This window comes from Neodiprion virginianus, chromosome 2 (assembly GCF_021901495.1).
Source record: "Neodiprion virginianus isolate iyNeoVirg1 chromosome 2, iyNeoVirg1.1, whole genome shotgun sequence".
In the NCBI taxonomy this organism is placed as follows: Eukaryota; Metazoa; Arthropoda; class Insecta; order Hymenoptera; family Diprionidae; genus Neodiprion; species Neodiprion virginianus.
The window spans coordinates 8,581,778-8,602,471 of record NC_060878.1 but is presented as its reverse complement, the minus strand read 5'-3'; the positions used below and the strand labels follow the sequence as shown (position 1 = coordinate 8,602,471).

The following is a 20,694-nucleotide window of genomic DNA, read 5'->3' as shown; positions in this document are numbered from 1 at the left end:
ATCACTTATAGTTACACCTATCTATGTACCCTGGAAAAATGGTACATGATACAGTGATACACGAATGCTATGAAAGTGTAATAATAAAACGCAAAGTACAACTGACATAATAAATAGCGGTGCTTGCAAACGATCATTATTAGCCATGTACCAATAGGTAAGTTGTTAAGACGATAAGTTCCAGTTCAAAATAATTTATCACTGTACATACAAGCAAATATTTTTCGTGCATTAGAAACTTTCAACTTCCTGTAATATTATTTCGACAAAATAAAATCAATTTTAGATTTTTACAAAACGATAGTGTAACTTCTTCATTGACTATTGTCAAATTAAAAGGATGCAAACTTAGATGTGATCGAAACATAGGTAAGACATAAGTAAGTCATTTGCACTACTGTTGACACTCACTATCGGAAAAGTTGAAGATTTTGTACTATGTCGAGGATTTTGTATATTCATATTTTTATCTTTATTTAAATTTATTTTTTGTATTTTGCTTCTCTCTTCATCACTTCTGTGCTGGAAAATAAGTTTTAAATTGCTGCTTCACCGATTACCTTTACGCACGTATAATTCATTCACTTTTGTTCTACATAATTGATTGGTTTTAATACATGAATAATTCCTAATCACGTATTGAGATATTATTCAAATTCATATAATTTTAGTGTTACAAATAAATTTCAACACTGTAGAAAAATATGATTTTCGTTTATCATTTTGCATTTGATTACAAAGTTTTGAATTTCGTTCACAGATTGGCACTGAGAGACGTTAAGGTTTTAATATACGTATCAAACATTTCTATTAATTTTGATTCGCTACGTATCAGATGATATTTGATACACTGATTTGAGGTAATAAGACAAATTGATTCACAACCATGGGTTTTACAAATGTCAAGCATTACTGGACTTTTATCCGTTGCTAGTCGTATGTTAGATAAATTAAAACAAAAAAATTTGAGTACAAAGAATAGAAGAAGAAATTCATATATAGAATATTACTTCTCATTTTTGAGACCATTCATTTTATTTCGTCTATCAGTGTCCAATCTCCATGAATCAGAATAATATTCAGAAGTGTATCGAGGCATTGAGGCTTTAGCAAGAATGTTGTGTACACATATATACTTTAAATATTGCTTTATGCGCTTTTTCTGAAATAAAATTTGATAATTATTATTTTATATTTCATTTTAGGCGCACGAAATTATTATACGTTCACTCTACGTCGTCGGCAAAACTCATGTAATCTGTTCTGAAAATAACTAATATTTGGGTTTTCTTTTAATTACGCTTATACTCAAATTGTTACGAATACTAATTATATTTTGTGGATAAAATATAATATTAGCTCAAAGTTATATATGTATATATATACATATATATGTGTGTGTGTGTATATATATATATATATATATATCGATCATAATGTTACACTTACATATTTCCTTCGCTTAGGTATAGTTACATTACATTTTCATTACCATTAAATTTATTCTTTCATATTACTAAAAATATTTCTTTTTCTCAGTTCGAAGCATTCCTCGATAATTTTTTTCTCTTTTCATTCTTTATTATGTTTTTTTTTTTTTAAATCTTTCTTTAAAGTTAGCAATCGCGTTATACAAAATTGTTCAGCCACACTTTTCAGCACAAAACACTTCATATATGCTGAATTCATTATGGCGACCAAAAAGCAAGCCAGCTCAAGGCTTTACAAAACTTTCATAAATGAGTACTTAATTACTACAAAGTTTTAAATACCGTATCTAGTCAGCCTTAAACACTTATTGTTTGATTTCAATACGATTTCGGTAATAATAAATAACATTTGTGACAATTTTACTTCTACACAGAAGAATAAAAAAACTGACGAGACTAATAATAATTTTTTATGAAGGTGAATGAAAAAATTGAAAAAATTATTATCATTTATGCAACAGTACGTGTAAAGTCTGAGCGTATTTAGTCGCCATAGAGTTTTATGTGTAGCTATATAGATTTTAGAAGCCCTCTTCAATTATATCAAACTGTATCATTTGACAGACTTCGAACGTGCAGCATACTTTGGAAAATTCTTTATAAATCGTAAAGCTATTTTTATTTTTGCATAGTCTGAGTATCTTCTTAAAGACCCCAACTCCCTAATGTTTAATTAATTTTTTCTTTTTCTTTCTTCAACTTATATCTCAATATTTGTATACAAACTTACTCGCTAACTTTATCCTAGAGTGTACTTTTATGTTTATCATTATTATTATTTTTTTTTTTTGTCTTTACGATTACTAGTACGTGGCGGTGGAGTATTTTAATACAGTTCAGTTTGTTCTTGCCTTTTTTCTTGTCATGCACACGTATACTTATACTTACATACACACACGCACACATTCTCACTGGGTGTATTTATATAAAAACCACATATTTATATATATATGTCGTATATATTTATATATATATATATATATATATATATATATATATATATATATATATATATATATATATATATATATATGTAGTTTAGTACATACTGTATGGTTTAGTACATACTTATACTTGAGGTCTGATAAACCTGAATCTTCCTGTTACTTGCTACATATTTAACCAATAGTTACATGGGATACTGCCGAATACTAAATCAAGATGGAATACTTTGACGAAAATGATATCATGTGAATTTATTTGCTAATCATTTTATTTACTACCAATAATCATTTAGCAATATCTAATTTCATGGAAACTAACAAATTCATTGTATAAATCATTTAGTATTCAGCAATCCTTACTGCATGCTTAGGTTTACGGCGTAAGCTTTTGTTCATATAATCTACAATCATATTTATTGTTGCTTGCCGCTGCACAATATGACAGTCTCATAAACTGAATTTGAGATAATTAAAGATAAGACTCATAGAAAAACGTATGGCAAAATGCACAAACCATTTTTAGTAACGAAAATTATAAATGCGATTATGGCAAGAAATTACTCTGGCATGATTCAATCTACGTACAAAATGTAAAATCAAAAACCAAAAAATGTAATGGCACGCCTAGAAAAAAAAAAATTATACAGTAAAATCATAGCTGCTAAAATTATCACAACTAGTAAAATAAGAGATTGCAATATTTCTATTCATATTTCGTCCTTTCAAAAGGCTAGGATACCAAATCGAAAACAATAAAGATAGGTAATTTGTTTTTGTACCTAATAAAATCTACTCAATGGATATTACAAAGTGTTCGGATACGTAATTGGAATCCGAATTTACATAATTATACTAATAATGAAAAAAAATTCAACAGAATGTTTGCATAAATATAAAACAATCGTAATATTACTATAAAGCATTAGCAAGGAAAAAAAAATACAAACTCCAAAATTTGTCTATTGTAAATAGTACGCTTCCCAAATAATAATAATAATAATAATAATATTACTAATAACAACGAATTCACATAAAATAAATTTAGATTTAATGTATAAAATACTGATAACTTTGTTTAAAATTGAAATAAAATTCTTTCTCTCAGTATTGCCACATATTTCTATACAGTACAGTGGTTAAATGCCTTCTAAATTGATACAAGGATTCAAATTTTTATGAATCAAACTTATTATGCAACGGAAAGTACAGCTCAAAAGGTGTGTGAATTTATTTTGAAAAATTGCGGAATTAAGCATTATCCTACCATACTTTCTAACGAAAACATACGTTTATATTTGCGATTTTATTGATGTAGGCTAATCCATAACCAACCTTCAATGAAAAAAAATTATATTCTTTATGTAATATGGCAAGACTCTTGTGTCAGACGTTTTTCACGCCTGCGTTTTTCGACATAAAAAAAAATCGCTTTTTCATGCGACAAAGATTTTCTTGGACTTTCTGGTTACAAAAGCATCACAAACATAGATATAATTATTTCACAGAAATTTGATAGGAAGAAAATATATTTGTACGTGTACACATTATGCGTATTACGATTTGGTTTAAGAATTACTGGGTCAATAACTTCACCAATGTCATCAATGTCTTGACATCAACTGTCAAAACTTGTCAGTTTGAAAGTACACTACTTTGACTATCAACAGTTCGCCCAACTTATTAGTCAACATGTATTTCAGGACGATATATTTACTTAAAACTATTTGCAAACCAAATTAAGCAAAAACAGCAATCTATTATTGAAACTATGGTAATCGAATGGAAGTTAGGAGGATAATGTAAAATTTAACAAACCGTAATACGAAGAGAATACCTAGATATATAAATATTCTTTACAGACATTTCATGACATGTCCAACAGTTGCGTCATGATATTTTTCGTTTTGTATGAAAACGTGAATATTTAATAATTATGGCAATCTTCACTTGCTGCATATGGTACTCTACGCTTTGCGTGGTTGACTATTTAAATATCAAATCCAACCATGTTCTATGGTCACAGAATCCTATATTTCAACATATAAGTAAGTATATTTTATAATTTATAGAGCTTTCTGGCAAATCACATAGCGTTAAATGTGAAGGACTTTGATAAACCTCAACACAATTTAATTTGTGTGAAAAAAAATTACTAATACATCACATAGTTACCTAACAATAGAACGATTAAGGATGTCTCGAATTACTTATGCATATGTGGCAATTGTCCATGTTTCAATCAAGTCAATTTCCCATTTTGCAACACCTCTTTATCAATTTTGAAATGATAAGTCGACATAAACACAAATGTCTGTTCGTGATCATCGCACGAATTGTTGCCAATATTTTGAGACTCCTATGAAATTCATCCAACAATGCCTACCACAAATGAAAAGTTGAGAAAAAAAATCTCACATAGATCGAAAATTTAAAGGGCCCCCCCAAATGTAAGTCATGTTTTGATTCTACTATGTTTATCGCTCGACCGTAAAACCTGAAAAACACAACTGTACAATGTATAACAGCTGATCCCATCAAATAATACGTTTAATGTCATACAAGTCGTATTATTATGCAAAGAAAAAATCCGCACACACGTGAAACACATGGATCAGCAAAAAAAAACCCTACGATGTTCGCCGATATGCCACGACCATGTTCGAGTTACCTGACAGTACACATCCTCTTGACAGAGGTAGTCACCTTATCTCAGAAATCTTTGACATGTCCTAAAAAACTCAACTCATGTGCCTGGTAGTGGCTGGCAGCTGCTAACGGTGTAGTGCTTGACTGATGCGCTACATTAACAGCTGCTAAGTGGTGATGATGTAATGTGTGATGCGGAGTATGCGGGTGAATAATATTATTTGGGTGGGGAACCTGGAAGTTCCCAGGTGGCGGGGCTCAGGATAAAAGTGCACCTGGATGTCCCCCTGGAAGAACTGACGACGCTGTTACCGTTGTCGTCTGCATGTTAGATGCGTTGTTCTGCTGTTGGTTTTGTTGAGTACCTGTTAGAAATTTGTTCGCATTCAGTAATTATAAAGTCCTACATCAGAATTCGAACTCGGCTGGAAAATTCATCTAACAAAACCATACGAAGACGATAAATCTTATTGCTATTAAATGAACATTTTTTAGCAGCATATGATAAAATGCTCACTTATGAGCACCGAAACACGATAAACATTTGATAATGAATTCAGTTTCGAGCTCACCAGCGTTCTGACTGAGTTCAGCCTTGACTCGTCTTGCAATATGGCTTCTGGTATGCTTCCTAAGATGATCCTTTCTGTAGAATCCTTTTCCACACTCGGTACAGACGTGTCGTTTCTCGCCGGAATGTATTACAAAGTGTAGTGTGAGCTGCTCCTTTCTTTTGAAAGCTTTCAAGCATACTGTACATACGTACGGTCTCTCTGGATTATGACTCTGTTTATGACGGGTCAGGTGATCTTTGCGCTTCAAACCGGCCCCACATATATCGCAAACGAATCTTCGCTCTAGCGTGTGTCCAAGTAAGTGCTGCTCCAGAAGTTCTCTTTCGGGATACGCCATGTGGCATTCAGGACAACAATAAAGTGTCGAACCATCCAAAGCAGTGGTCAAACGAATTTCGCCCGGTTTAGGTCGTGGTTTTTTCTCCTTTGGTGCCTTCTTCTTTTTCTTCTTTTTATTGGTCGGTGACATCATGATGTTTGGTGTGGTCGTCGTCGCAACAGCCACGGATGTCGTCTGAGCCATTTCTGATTCTTTTTTGATACTTTCAGCGGAATACTTTAAAAAATGGTGCAGACTTAATGGTAAAGTACTTGCAGGCAAGTGACTCAAATAATCTGCAACCGTTGACCCAGGCGTTGCTAGGGATTGCCATGTGGCAGGCATCGTTGCTGGTGTTTGCGTGTGTGCGTGCTGCTGATGATGTTGATGCATCGTATAATCTTGTTGAGAACCGTTCGTAGTAGCTTCGCCGTTTCTTTGATGATCCTCGCTCTTCTTATCCTTGCTCTTGTCTTTGTCTTGAAGAAGATTGCACACGTCCTGCTGGTTTATTGTTTCTGTTGTCTGAAAAATGACCAAATGATTGTGGATCAATCACGTGAAAAATAGCAGGACGAATGTCAGATTTATCTCTAATTTTATTGGAGTGGCAATAAAATGACATATAATTATGTAAAGATCGATCAAAATCATTTCTTACCTGATGATAAGTACGTTTTTCTTGCATGCCAGGTGAGTTTGTTGGACGTTGTTGAACCGGCTGACCCTGGGAGTATGGAACGTTTGGATAATGGTGAACATTGCTATTCGGATAACTAGTCTTATTGTTCATCATAACTTGGGACTGTGAAGATTGAACTCCGTTAGCTTCTGATCTGTATTTTCCCATAACCGGCACTCCGATTGGAGGCTGGTTGGGAAAATGATTGGCGTAGCGAGCACCCGCGCCTCCTGAACTATCGGTAGCAAATTGATGGATACTCGGAATGGTACCAGGAAAATGGCCTCCAAACGGCGGGAAATTCATTGCAAATCGTCAATCCAATACCTGAAAAACATAATTGGCATTTTCTCAATCTAGTATAATTTCGATACATGTATGCAAAAACGCTTGGTAAGAAGTTGCAATGAAGGCAAATGCCTTGTCGCAAATTCAAGATTATCATTTACTACAATTTTTTTGAAGTCTCGATTCGATTACAACTTTGAATAGGTATAAATAGTAATTAATATCATCAATTACATCATACAATCCATACATTTTGTACGAAAGTTGATTATACCGATGGACCTAATATAGAGACAATGTTACAGTTGTAAACTCATAGAGATGTCCGATTATGTGTAGACAATGAAATATTACGGTACCAAAATAGATTTATAAAAAAAAGAATATTTCCGAAAGTAGAATGAGTTGAAGATCGACGACATAACAGACATCGAAAAATACGACAATAAAAATTTCGACAATTCATTTTTGAGTTTAAACCTATGTAATACGAATATGCAGATATAAACGCAAAAAAGGGAAAATCCAGTAATGCGATTACGAATGAAGTAGGGAAGATGTTTAAAAAAAAATTATCTCTAATTCCCAAAGGATGAGTTTGGTGCATAGTTTTATCAGAAAATTGACAAATTACCGGTAAATTTAAACTGTATGAATCGAAGCAGTACGTATCTGATGGCATACACACATACAGAGTAAAATTCGAACAATGAAAACGCGTTGACTTGTATTTCATTTTTAAATCGCTGCGTATCGGATGAAGGATTTTTTACCATAAAAACTAGACTGGCGGTAAATAAATGATCTGTGAATAACGTGTGGACAGAGCGGTAAGCCATAATAGTGAAGATGATAAAATTTTTGCTGTTCGCGAAGACTATAATTTTGCGTAATGCTTTTTCGCATGATACGATACGTAACACAGATACGTCAGGTACACGGATAGAGAATTTTACATGCTGTTTGGCTGTCACAATGGATATGTAGGTGTATTTAATGCGGATTAATAGAAATAAGTCGATCTTACTTACAAAAATCTCTCTTTCCCCATGTTTCGGGTCCTAGGGTTGATTATTCAGTGGGCCTTGTACGATAACACGCGATAAAAATGCAGTATTTCGCCTAAGCCGTCAGTATTTCGCCGATAGACGCAGGGGTGGAACGGGGGAAAGCGTCCTTTCCCCCCTCATACCACAGAGCCAGTCGATACGAGGCCGAATTCGCACGAATTTCAACATAAAATGGCCGTTCGACGGCTGAAAGGTCGGCCCCGGCATCCTCCGGCCCTCACAATTTATGTAATAATTATTAATAACCGCTTACCATTTATGATTTCGATGATAAATTCGGCCCCGACGAATAATCGTGTGTAAAGATTCGTGCCGTTGACACCTGTCCCTCAACTCGGCACCCCCACCCCACCGTCCGCCCTCTACTGTCCCAGCCTCTTAACTATTTTTTCTCGGGCTAAGCGAAAATGCCCGAATACCCGGCCATGCCGGGGTAACCGGGGTACACACACCGGTTCCAAATCTTCGTTTCAAAGGCTGCGCGGCAATGACAATGGGAAAAATAAATTGACCCTCCCCCCTCCCCCTGCCCCTCGCCCCGCCCCCACCAATCTCAATAGGCAGCATCGATATCGATCCCGATCCCAATTTATTCCTATTCCCTTGATAACCGGGCTCATTCCGTACCGACCATAGATCCAGTTTCGTTTTTACTTGAAAACCAAATCCATTGATAATTAAGGGGTGGGAGATTGAGAATCCCGAACCGGATTAACAACTCGTCATCTTAAATAAATACGTGTAGATATACATAAATAAACGAGTCGTCTTGAACAACGAGATGTATATTAAATGTACGCTTTATTTTAGATGTTTTTTTTCTTTTTTTTTCCTTTTTTTTTCTTCCAATATTTATGTAAGTAACAATGAAAATGACTTACAAACTATTCGTTATAACTACAATATAGTAATAATTTTATAATAGCTAGACCCACTGCCTTTAAAATGTTATACCTATGTAATTAAAAAATTATTTAATTGTGGGTATATTTTTTTTTTTTTCCATACACATTGTAATAACTTCCATAATCGTGTCATTTTAACGGCTTAGCTGCCGTTTTACTAAAGGGAAAATAAATTTTGAATTAACAGTTCCACTGTCGATCAGCATACATTTTTCGCGCTTTTGCGATGCATGGAAACGAGCCTAGAACCTTGAGATGATATAAGCTTGTGTGTCGCGAAGAAAAATTAAATATATTTATATTATAGTTAACGTTTGAATGAGTACAAATTATGCTGAAATATAGGATAATTACATAGAGAAAATGCTGGAAAAAAATGTTTTCAATTGAAAATCATATAATTACTACCATTTTGTTGGTTTGTTTTTTTATTTAGGTTTTAATTGTTTTTTTGTTGACTTTTTTTCTTCAAATATATCTTATTGATAACAAATTCCATACGTACAGCTATGTATTATTAAAATTATACTTTATAAATACCATCTCCAAGATTTATGAGAAATATAAGGCTAACTACCAGTTAGTTACTTAGATTGTACATTCGAAAATAAATTTATATTTAAGCGAGCCAAGTTCGCAGGAAGTCGAAGCTGAGTCTATTATTCGTTTAATATTTCATTACCTATATGATAGTTTACTTGATTTATGATTTTCAACATTACCAAATGTTCTGTAAAAGTTAATAACGTCATTCTATACGCGGAAGACACAAAGAAAAAAAGTACCCAATGTTTGACACGCTTAAAAAAAAAACTGACATCTTTCTCTAAATCTAAATTTTTGTTTGAACACAGCTCATGCTAATATGTACTGAAAAATATAAGCTATATAATTATCCTATATTTATTTGACATTCTTTATTACGTCAATATTATACTCATTATAGTTCAATATTATACGTGCCACATGTGTCAGATATTGCCTTTGTAAAAATATACAGCAATCTTTGATTTACAACGTGTATGCATGCATACATATATGTAAAAGTTTGACGTCGCAGAGTTATTATATATTTGTTTCTTGATGTCCTTTTTTGCAATTCAATGCAATCAGTTGAATTTCCTTACTGAGAATAAATAATCATATTTATTCTATATGCTGCAATGTTTTTTTTTTCAATTGGTACTTATTCGTGTTGATTATTTTTATTTTTTTTTTTTGTCAAATTTGTTTAATGAAAAATCCTGTATTTACAATTGGTTATAAGCATTTTTCTATCAAGGATTACCATGATTTTAATTCTGCAAGCTTAAATTCAATTATTTTTACCCCTAGTAATTCCAGATGGTGCTTTAAAAAATATATTCACTTTGTTTTAATCCTACTTGCACGTTAGAATTACGTCAGTAATAATTTAATTTTAGCCAGCAATAATAGCTCCTATCAATTTCTGTTTACATACTGCTAATCATTTATGCATAACTTATATAAGAAATGAACTAAATTTAAAATTATTTTTAGTATAATTTACATTTCGTATCCGATTTGCTTCAACAAAACTAATAAATTGTCATATTTCATACATATATTACTTTCCCTGCACAAATGCAATAAAATACAATCTGTGATGTTTTTTGCTAAGATTCAACAGATAATGGCAATCAACCTACGAAAACGTCAAGTGATACATTCTCACTGATCACATGTATTTCCTGTAGTTAACAATCCTCAGAAGAAATCCGATATAAGAGAAAACAAAAAAATGATCAAGGTTTGCGTAGCTCATTTGCTGATACCACATGATGATTAAATCATATAAAATGTCATAAGATAAATATAAATTGGGGAAAAATTATTGTTTTTTGCCCACTCAGGAAAAAAAATCATGCTCCCAAAACGAGTAGAAAAACTTATCATGATTGCTTACTATCGTCAGACAAAACGGACTGATTTTAATTTGGAGAATTTACATCCCATGAACCTTAACAATCCTACTATTGATCAGGTATATATGTGTTATATGGAAAATTTGAAAGATATACAGACTACGACAGAAAACGATGTAACGAAATTTCATTGTCAATTTGTAGATTAGATTGAAGCAGTAAAACGGCAACTTGCTAACCAAAATATTCTAAAATCTTGATGATGTTCCGATGTACCTGAAGTTATGTAATCTCAATTAGGATAATTCTGCATTATCTTACGTTAATCTTTTTAAAACCAGATACTCGTAATAAATGTTCGAAAAATTTTTATACATTTTGCTATTCAATTTATGCAGAAAGACGATCATAACCTCTGGTGTAGTGCCAGATACCATTGCATATGATACTGAGAATTGAAAACTAAAGATAACTTGGACTCTAAGTATTAAAAACCATTAATAATATTGGGTTGTTTGAAACTGAAATAACAAAATAATACAAAACACTTTCCATGGATGTAATTCAAATGCTACTGGAGAAATTCGTTTGTACTCAGATGTTAAACCAGAGACAAACAGCGTAAATTAAATACGACGTCTACATTGTTAAATTTTACAATTTTCAACACTTAGAGTCTTCTTTTATTTCAATTATTCAATTATTCTGTACGTTTTGCCTTACTCTTCCCTTGGCCTGCTCATGATTGAACCGAAAATACCGCCCCGTTTGAATATGGGCGGTAGGCTGTTGCTAATGCTGTTGTTGCTGATGATGCAGCATGGCCATGGCACCAGTTTCAGCCGCAGTTGGTAGAACAACTGTAGATTGTTCGCTAACAGAAATTTGGTGAATCTGGGCTCCAGATCCCTGACCAACTTGAATTTGAATTTGCTGTAATTCGGGCACATTATTTTGTTGCTGCTGCTGCTGCTGCTGTTGCTGCTGCTGTTCCTGGTGCTGTTGTTCCTCATGCTGCTGATTTTGTTGCTGATTTTGAGAATTGTCCGTAGTGTTCAACGGGTCGTCCTTCACTCTCTTAGCCAAATGGGATCTAGCATGTTTGCGAAGATGGTCCTTCCTGTAAAATGCCTTACCGCATTCCGTGCATACTTCTGTTTTCTGACCAGAGTGTATGACAAAATGAAGGTTGAGGTGTTCTTTTCGTTTGAATCCCTTCATGCATACAGAACAAATGAACGGTCTCTCAGGACTGTGGCCCAACTTATGCCGTTCCAAATGTTCCTTACGTTTCAGTCCGGCCCCGCACATGTCGCATATGAATCTCCTTTCGATTTTATGACCGATTAAATGTTGTTCTAGTAACTCTTTCTCTGGATAAGCCATGTTGCACTGAGGGCAACAGAACAGCGTTGTTCCATCAAGCGCAGTAGCAATCGTCACCTGGCCAGGTTTAGGTTTCTTTGGCTTTGGCGGCTTCTTCTTGTACTTCTTCTTCTTTTTTGGCTTTGTGCCAGGTTCCGCGGCTTCTACAACGTCCGGAGTAATCTCCGTCTCTGGACCCGCTACTGTAATGTGAACGGATTGTTCTCCAGAGGCTGTAGTAACTGGAACCTCTAGTCCGTCTGCGCTCAAGGGACTAGATTCAATGGTCTCCTCTCTCTTAATTGTCTCCGCAGAGAACTTCAAAAAGGAATGTAAGCTTAATGGTAGCGTGCTCGCCGGCAGTCTGGACAAATAGTCAGCTACAGTGGATCCAGGCGTTGCTAAACTCTGCCAACTAGCAGGCATCGAAGTTATCAATTCTTCGTTACTTTGGTTACCCTGGTTTTTGACAGTACCCCTCTTTATCAGTGCTACGGGCGTTGTACCCTCTTTGACATCCTCTTTTGATTCGTCCATACCTTCTCTAAGTATCAAATCCTGTGGAATTTGAGCCACTACGGTTAGGCCTTCCGGAGCACCAGGAAGGTGGACGGTTTGCTGAATCGTTTGCTGCGACGTTGTCGTTACAGCTGTCGACGTGCTCTGAGTCGTTTGATCCGATCTGTAATGAGAAAAACTTCAATTCAACATCACGGATATCAAGATCATTCCAAATATGAATTCAATTTATCATTATTGAGTAGAATTTACAACTTTCAGTAACTTAATTATTTGCCAGCCAAACTTTGGTAAATTTTACCAAAAAAGTAAATAAAATTCTTCGATTTTTTTTTACTCACGTTTGGGTTGTAGCAATGGTATTCTGTGGTTGAACCTGTATTTGAACACCATCGGCATCCTGCTGACTGTAAGCAACGGTCAATACGGTTGCCGCACCCTGAGGAAACTGGCCCAAAGAAAGAGGAGCCAAATGATACTTGGGCTGGTCCCCGCTAGTCCCACTTTGAGTAACATTCGGATTGACGACCTGGATCTGAACCGTTTGCTGTTGTTGGGTACCATCTTTGCCAGGCACGGTGATAGGTAAAGTAATGATTTGTGATTGCTGATTATTTCCACCCTGGGCAACAGTAGTGAATCCATTTGGATCGACGGGTCTCAGATAATGTACACCACCCTCGCCTCCAGACAACACGCCGACAACTTGACCCCCAGTGGTCAAATTTTGGGCAAATTTTGCAGTTGCAAATTGATGAACCGTCCCAGTGGGTATAGACCCGGTTGTAAACCCAGGAAACGGTGTGAAATTCATTTTACACAACTTGTCGTATCTGAAAATGGGCAAGAAGAATTTCAAAGTCAATTTTAACATCCTTGTTGAAAATACTTAATCCTATTCAAGATATTGATCATTTTTCTGGCTGCATGCACATGTACAGGGAGTTTCAAGGTTTGCGTCTGGATAATCGTTACAACCCCCCACCCCGACCTTTTTCCCGAATTTATCAAAAAATTCCGTCGATCGTTGTCGGTCAATCCCCCAGTTCCCTCCCCCCCCCTCCCCGTTCGCGTTTTCCCCCGATTTACTCGGAACGAGACGGATACAGCGCGTTGCCGTTTCGTCGCCCCTCCACTCTGCCCCTACCTACCAAACCCGTCAATCGTGTGCCGCATCGCGACTCAGGAGCTCCGCGGTGTGTATATATATATATACATATGCCTATGTACATTTTTCATTCTATTTTTGTTCCTCCATCTCCTTTTTTCGAACTTACAACCGAGCCGCCCTCTCAACATTTCTCGATATACAGAGAATTCCGTTCTTCGCGTGTTTACAAGCCTAAAAAACTCAGGTAGATACAGGCTTTCGTTACCAGATACAGAATGCGCATAAATTAAACATTCTCATATGAAAAAATATCAGAAGTATAACTTCGTCTCATATACATCAGTCTTATTCTTCTCAGACGAAAATAACAAAATTCGGAGATTTCTTTATTTTCTCTAAATTCTTGTGACAAATAGCAATTCTGATTGTGTCTGCCCCGAGGAAAAAATGGGGGTGAAATCGGGGGGGGGGGGGGGGCGGAGGGAGAGAAAATAGGGGTCAAGTAACCCGCCGACTTTGATCTTGACCCGACGAAGGTACAAGTCAAAGTGTCACAGCATGGATTCGGTAGATGTTCCGTGTCGAGTGGGGGTGTATGGTAACAGAGGGGGAGGCATCGAGGGGGGGAAGTCGGCGAAGCCGACTAGTGGCACGGGATCTCACCCCACTTAGACGCCCCCACTTGGCCGTGGGGGGGTTAAAAGGTGGGGAGTAGGGGGGGGGAGCGGTAGGTGGGAAACTGGGAACCCCGCGCGAAATAGAACTCGCGGGGCGACGACGATGGGGTGACGGGTACCGGGGTAGGGGTGAAGAGCCAAGAAAGAAGGGAGCCTGGAGAGATGAGAATAGAGGAGAGTAGAGGAGGAGAGGAGCGTGTATACGAAACGATGGGGGGAGAATTGGGAATGGGAATGGGAAGCGACTCCCGGAGAGCAAAGTGGGACAACGTCCCGCCCTTGATTGCCTTACGGGATAAGAAAAATGACGAGGGGGGCACACAGCAGTCGCGGACCCAACCAAGTGCAAGGCCACGCGCGGTCTCTTCTCGGGTGTCGTAGTATGTATATCAGAAATAGGTTCGGCGTTCAGGGGTAATATGCATCCGCAGCCTCAACTTCCTGCCACACACCGGCAACGAGGAATGTCATTGGACCATGTGAGTTTCTTACAAGTACGCAAGAGACATAATTGTGCCTTGTAATTATTTTTCAATGTTACATAACGCACGTAAGTTACGATATCGATATGATGTTTGTAACTACACACAGCTGTGTACCGAGGAAATAAGGTTGCACATATATGCATGTACATATATAACGTCTATGCATATATGCACGCGTGAAAAATTATATACTTATAACAAGTACGCGTATACACGGAGCATGCATGTAACGTGTAACACCGCAGAGTCGCGGTGATCCAACTTTTGTTACAACTCCCATGTGTGTTATTTAGTTGCATCTTGTGCGGGTACGCGGATTTACGCTTAGTCCCTTTTTTCCTTACTGTCGCAGTCCGATAAGGTGGTATTTGCAATTGCCTTGTAAATGGAAATAAAGAAGAACAAAGGAGGATAAATAGAAGATGAACTATTTTACTATTACAGTTGTTAGTATTGACTCGTAAATGACGCAGATTAGTGTTTATCTTCTTATACTGTAAAGCATATTTGTATAACAAACAACAGTTACGGCTTTCCTGCAAATCATATTTAAACGATGGTTTCAGGGTAAATAGAAGAGGGAAAAACATCTATCGATATACCTATATTGAAGAGAAAAATCGTTGACGTACGACGAAACGAGAAGAATTGTATTAGTGAAATAAAAATTGTTTAATAGAAAATCGTACGACCTTCGACGTGACCAGGGCGATGTAACGGCGTAATATACGATATTTGAACTCGGTAGTTTGGGTAATACGCAGGCAACGTCAGCCGGAAGTGACGCGGCATCGCGATCATGGAGAAGTAGACAATGGAAGTAGAGCAAGCAAAAAAGGAATGCGTATAAGTCTTAAAAAATGAAAGTAGAGATTTGAAAAAATCGAATCGAAATTTAAACCCTGTGACGATTTCGCAACTAGCGAGAGTCAATTCCTGGCGGATTAAACGTTTCAGACTCGTTCGCGTATAGCGATGTTCTCGGAGAACGCGGCTGGCTCGTTTTCTACGTCTAAAAAGTGACGGTGCTATTTTAAGCAAGAGAGAGGTGAGATTTCTGCACCGAGCTAAATTGGCGAATCGAAGAATCCGACTAGCGTTTGTGATTTTCATTAAGTAAATTATCGCACACCAATTCTAGCTATTTCGATGGTTAAATTTCAGCCGCGTCTCGGTAGACGAATTGGAAAGTCGATTGTAAACGTCGGATCGGTAATAATATGCGTGGAATGAATACGACTCGCGCCGGGCAGCGTCGAGGAAGAAGTTGGGCGTTGGCCGCGAGCGAGCGAAAAGCGAAGCGAAACGCGGAGCCGTCGGTTGCTGGCACTGCGTAGTCGGCCATTATTGAAACTCGGAAGCGAGCACAGCCTGTACCTGAAGCGTCGACGCGGGCTGAAACGGGTAAAATCCTATGCCGCCGAGTTTTTCGCCTCGGACTCGTTGACGCGGGTCCAACGTCGACGACGAGCGACGGCCGTCGACTTTACAGCGATACTCTGCGCCTCGACGGAGTCCCGACGATTCCCGTATCCCCCCACGTCCTACGAACGGTAGGCAGGCAGGCGGCACCAGCACCAGCACCAGAAGCAGAAGCAGGGCTGTTGTTTACACCCCCACTTCGTCGGGTTAGAAGCAGAGATGCCTCGGAGGGGCCTCGGAGACCACGGCAGGCAGGCACCCACCACCACGCAATTTCCAACCCCACCAAGCCTCAACCACTGTCCGTACTTCTAACCACCCCACCAAAGGCAGGCCCGAGCCGTGAGCCACGGCGAGGCTCTCGCGACGTATTTTAGTATCTTGGGGTGGGTGCCGTGTGACCACCAGCTATTTCGCGGTTTCTCGCCGTCGTCTCGCCGCGTTGTTGTCTCTACGAGATCGAATACCAACACACACATGTAACGTTATACACACCTCCGCGTCGGCTGGCTGGCCTGGTCTGACCCTAAGCCGGAAACCCGCGAGCTACGATATTCCTCCCAATTGAGCCAAGCTCCGATATATCCAGCGGGACCCGGTACGATAACGTCGGGAAATCCGTAACGGTATGGGATCTATCGTCGAAAACCGTTGTTGCCGAGGACGGAGAGACGCGCGAACCGAGTTCGGCTCGTTCTCCCGCTCGCCACGCTTAACGAGAGAGAACTACCTCTACGTTGTTCGACAAACACTCACTCCTGCCACGGGAATAAACGTTTCACACGCACGTCCTACTTACCCCGGTTAGTTGTGACGCGACTGGTATCCTTCGTGCAGTGAGCACCTTCTCGATTGTGTGGTTGGCCCGTTCCTCGGCTCGGACCGTGTGTTCTCGATATTCACAGCACCAACTTTCTCATTTCTACGGGTTAAGCGTTCCTCGTCGCCGAGGCTTTTCAAGCGTTCACTGTGCTTTGCATACGTCATAGACGCTGCTCAGGGCCGTGCTAACTCGACTCGGATTCCTTTCCGACGGTTTCAGCACCACCGCGCAACACAATTGTACTTAGCTTGTTAATGACGCTCACCACGGCGTCGTCGAACGTCGTTACTGCACTCGGCAAAACCAGTAATGGAGAAGGATTTTCAACTAACGGTACATAGCCACTCGCCACATTGAACGTCGCGTGGTTACGCGCAGGCAAGCAGGCAGCAGCGAGGCGACTTGTCTCTCTCCGTGTCACAGTTAACTTTCCCAGTTTCAAGCCATAACAGGTGCGACAATAACCGGTACTCGATACGGAGGCGCCCCGATAATATTCGCCCACTTCGCGAAGCAATAGCGTTGTCAATAATTTCTACATCGTAACAAATCGGTAAACAAATACATAATTCTTGAATGAATGCTGCTATTAATATTCTATCGGGTGAAAATTAATGATGGCCGCCTTCGACCAGCGCGCGCAGCCTCGATTTCTCGGTATTACGGCCACGTTTATTTCTGCTTCGTCGACCTGCAGCGTTACTGACAATTTTTAACCAGCTAACACAAGATACGGGAACTACAGATGATTATCAAAATTTGACAACAAACACCAAAACACCTGCCCTCCTGTCTACCTCCAGCACCGCAGCTCGAAGCGACACTGACGTGCGCGCGCATCTATCGACCTTGCTTGAGGTTAAGTCGAGTCTCGACACTCGGCCATCGTACTATCGCGCATGCGCAGTGCGTCTCGAGAAATATCTTTCAAAATCACGTTTGCTCACTTTTGCCAAACACAGTGTTAGCTGCGTCTTCTTTCAGAGGGAATAAGAAACGACGCTTCGCCACTCGTATTCCCAATTTTTAGGTCGTCATGTTACCAGAACTGTGAGAATTTATCAGCTGTCCCAATCTCGAATCTAATCTTTTGCGGTCATTTATTTACTATGTACACGGTACACTGATACGACCAGAGATTTGAATATACTAAAAAAAAATATTACCATGCTGAAAACTAGTTTTACCGGAAATTTTCAAGGAACAATGCTTTTTTTTTTTTTTTTTGCCATTTACTGATTTACGGAATATTTTAACAACAGTCAAGCCAGTTATCATCTTACTGCACAAAAGTACCTAACGCAACCGTACAAACATTGCGCCACATTATTCTTCGGAGATCCAAAATACGATACGAACGGACAAGATTATCTACTGTTCATACTTCTTGTAAAACGATTGCTTTATGGATTATTTTCTTTATACGAACTCAAAGGATTGCAATAACAAGTAGTAGTATACTTTAGGCAGTGCACAAATGTCTGAAGCATTGGAATAATGATATCATCAAGGTTTAATGCAGTCGCAGTAAAAGTCTGATTTGTTTAGAAAACCGTTGGCACATAGGCGCGGGAAAAATTAATTATAATATTAAAATAATTATTAAATATAATATTAAAAGAAATTAATGTACTTCATTTATTGATTTTCATTTTTATTATTTGTTGATTTATTAAACTAATCTTACATTAGACTGTACTAATAGCATACAAGCGCTTGTCGCACACCAGTCGGGACTTGACAAATTATATGAACAAAATAATCGTAAAATATGTCAGTATATCATGTAAGTGTTATAACATGATTTCAGACCGATATACACTGCGGTTTTAGTTGAGTAAATGTGAATTAATTTCTAATATATTTTTCCTTATCAAGATGTACAGGGGATAATAAAATGCAATACAACAAGTAAAAGGTTTAATCTGGCCCAAAATGGTTTGATGAAAACACGATTTGGCCTGAGGATAATTTGAAATTCTCTAATTGATTTTGATTTTATTAGTCTTATCGAAATAACTATTAGATATATAGTCATATGTTGCATGAGATTTCTTCTTTCAAAGCTAGCTGTATGCCAGCGAATCAGTAAAGGCAAAATGTAAATCCAAATTGAACAATGATTAGTATAGCTCAGATGCTCTCTGCATACGCTCCATGTAAAGTGAATAAAGTAATTTGTTATTTTCATAATAGTACGGATTGTCATTTGCGTCTAAGTTGGGCCTGTATTCGGCAGTATATGAGCTTCTGCTCGAACTACATCCATCCAGAGAACTCGAGCCTTGGGAAGGCTCGGAATGATTGGGAGATGGAACGTAGCTGCGGTTGCCCCATTCAGAGTCCATGGTTTCTTGGGAAGACTCGGGAGTTGGTAGTCCAGATAATCCGTTGATGTGAAGATTATTTATCCTTTTACTAAGCGGCATGAATTCACCAGCTTCATCTTCTATGCTGCGTCCTCTTTTTCTAAAGTGTAAATGCAAAATGAGGCATGAGCGGCGAGTTTAATACGAGATTGGAAAACGTGAAAAAACAATTAGAATAAGGAATAAAATTAGCTGCTAATTACGTTGTCGAATAAATTTACGTTTCATGGAATAGCTGATTTAAAAAACAACTGGGCGAAGGACAGTAAAGATATTTTTGTTTCTGGGTAAACACAACATCAACTGTTGGAATAAATATAAAATATTAAAACCGGGAAGACTCAAATTTTTTTCATCCGACAGTTCAAATCACATCGAGCCCAATTTTCTTCTGTCAAGTCAAAAGTGTAAAATTAAAGGTTATATCATCGTGAAACCGTTCGTTGTAAATACTAATAACTAACCTGTTGGCTTGTGTCATCGTCGAATTCGATACTCCGTATTTGGAGTATTTATTAACGATGCTCTGGTATTGAAATCATATTTTTCGCAATACCCTTATGGTCTATTAACAGTCGGTATTTCACAGGAATTATAACAATTCCTGGCTGTACAGCGTAAAATACATCTACGATATCTGTACTCTCGTCCCTGAAAAAGTGTCGATCGCAATAGTGGTTAGCAAAGATTTTCAATTTTTTGTTGCTCTTCGTAGTTCTTGCTTTCACCAACAGATGACAGCAGCGCTGGCTCTTGGAACCTAGAGCATGTTACTGTATATGCTCTAAGCTAAGGCTCTAAGCTTAGAACGTTTCAACCAGTGTCTTTCGCTGTCATGTAGTGGCACACTTTGGATGGAGCTAGGTTCTTTTTTATTAGGGAAATTTGAAACCAGGCTGCGCGTCCAGCCTATTCATAGCGGGAGAGTTTGAAATTAAAAAGAAAAATATTCATTAAAATTCTCTCATCAGGGTTTTCGATGTGATATTCAGATAGATATTTGGTTGTGAATTTATTCCGAAATCAAATTTTTTATAAGAATGGTAATCTAATTCAAATTCGATAGTCTTCTTGGAGTATTTTCACTGCAACGGATTTGAATCGATCGCTACTGCGCT

At 37.9% G+C, this 20,694-nt stretch overlaps 2 protein-coding genes across 2 annotated transcripts; both read right to left on the bottom strand.

Annotated features, from left to right (window-relative positions):
- Positions 1-701: 701 nt before the first annotated feature.
- On the bottom strand, positions 702-18,106 carry LOC124299237 (uncharacterized). Its single transcript, XM_046752301.1, has 6 exons — positions 17,184-18,106; positions 13,031-13,522; positions 11,599-12,852; positions 6,636-6,966; positions 5,653-6,499; positions 702-5,445 (listed from the first exon to the last, which is right to left on the bottom strand). Exons 2-6 carry the CDS (start codon positions 13,501-13,503, stop codon positions 5,339-5,341), a joined length of 3,012 nt encoding a protein of 1,003 aa, XP_046608257.1. The 5' UTR covers positions 13,504-13,522; positions 17,184-18,106; the 3' UTR covers positions 702-5,338.
- A 738-nt stretch (positions 18,107-18,844) lies between these two features.
- On the bottom strand, positions 18,845-20,418 carry LOC124298424 (uncharacterized). The gene is made up of 2 exons (XM_046750399.1): positions 20,041-20,418; positions 18,845-19,676 (listed from the first exon to the last, which is right to left on the bottom strand). The coding sequence occupies exons 1-2, from the start codon at positions 20,055-20,057 to the stop codon at positions 19,331-19,333; spliced, it is 363 nt and encodes a 120-aa protein (XP_046606355.1). The 5' UTR covers positions 20,058-20,418; the 3' UTR covers positions 18,845-19,330.
- Positions 20,419-20,694: the final 276 nt, after the last annotated feature.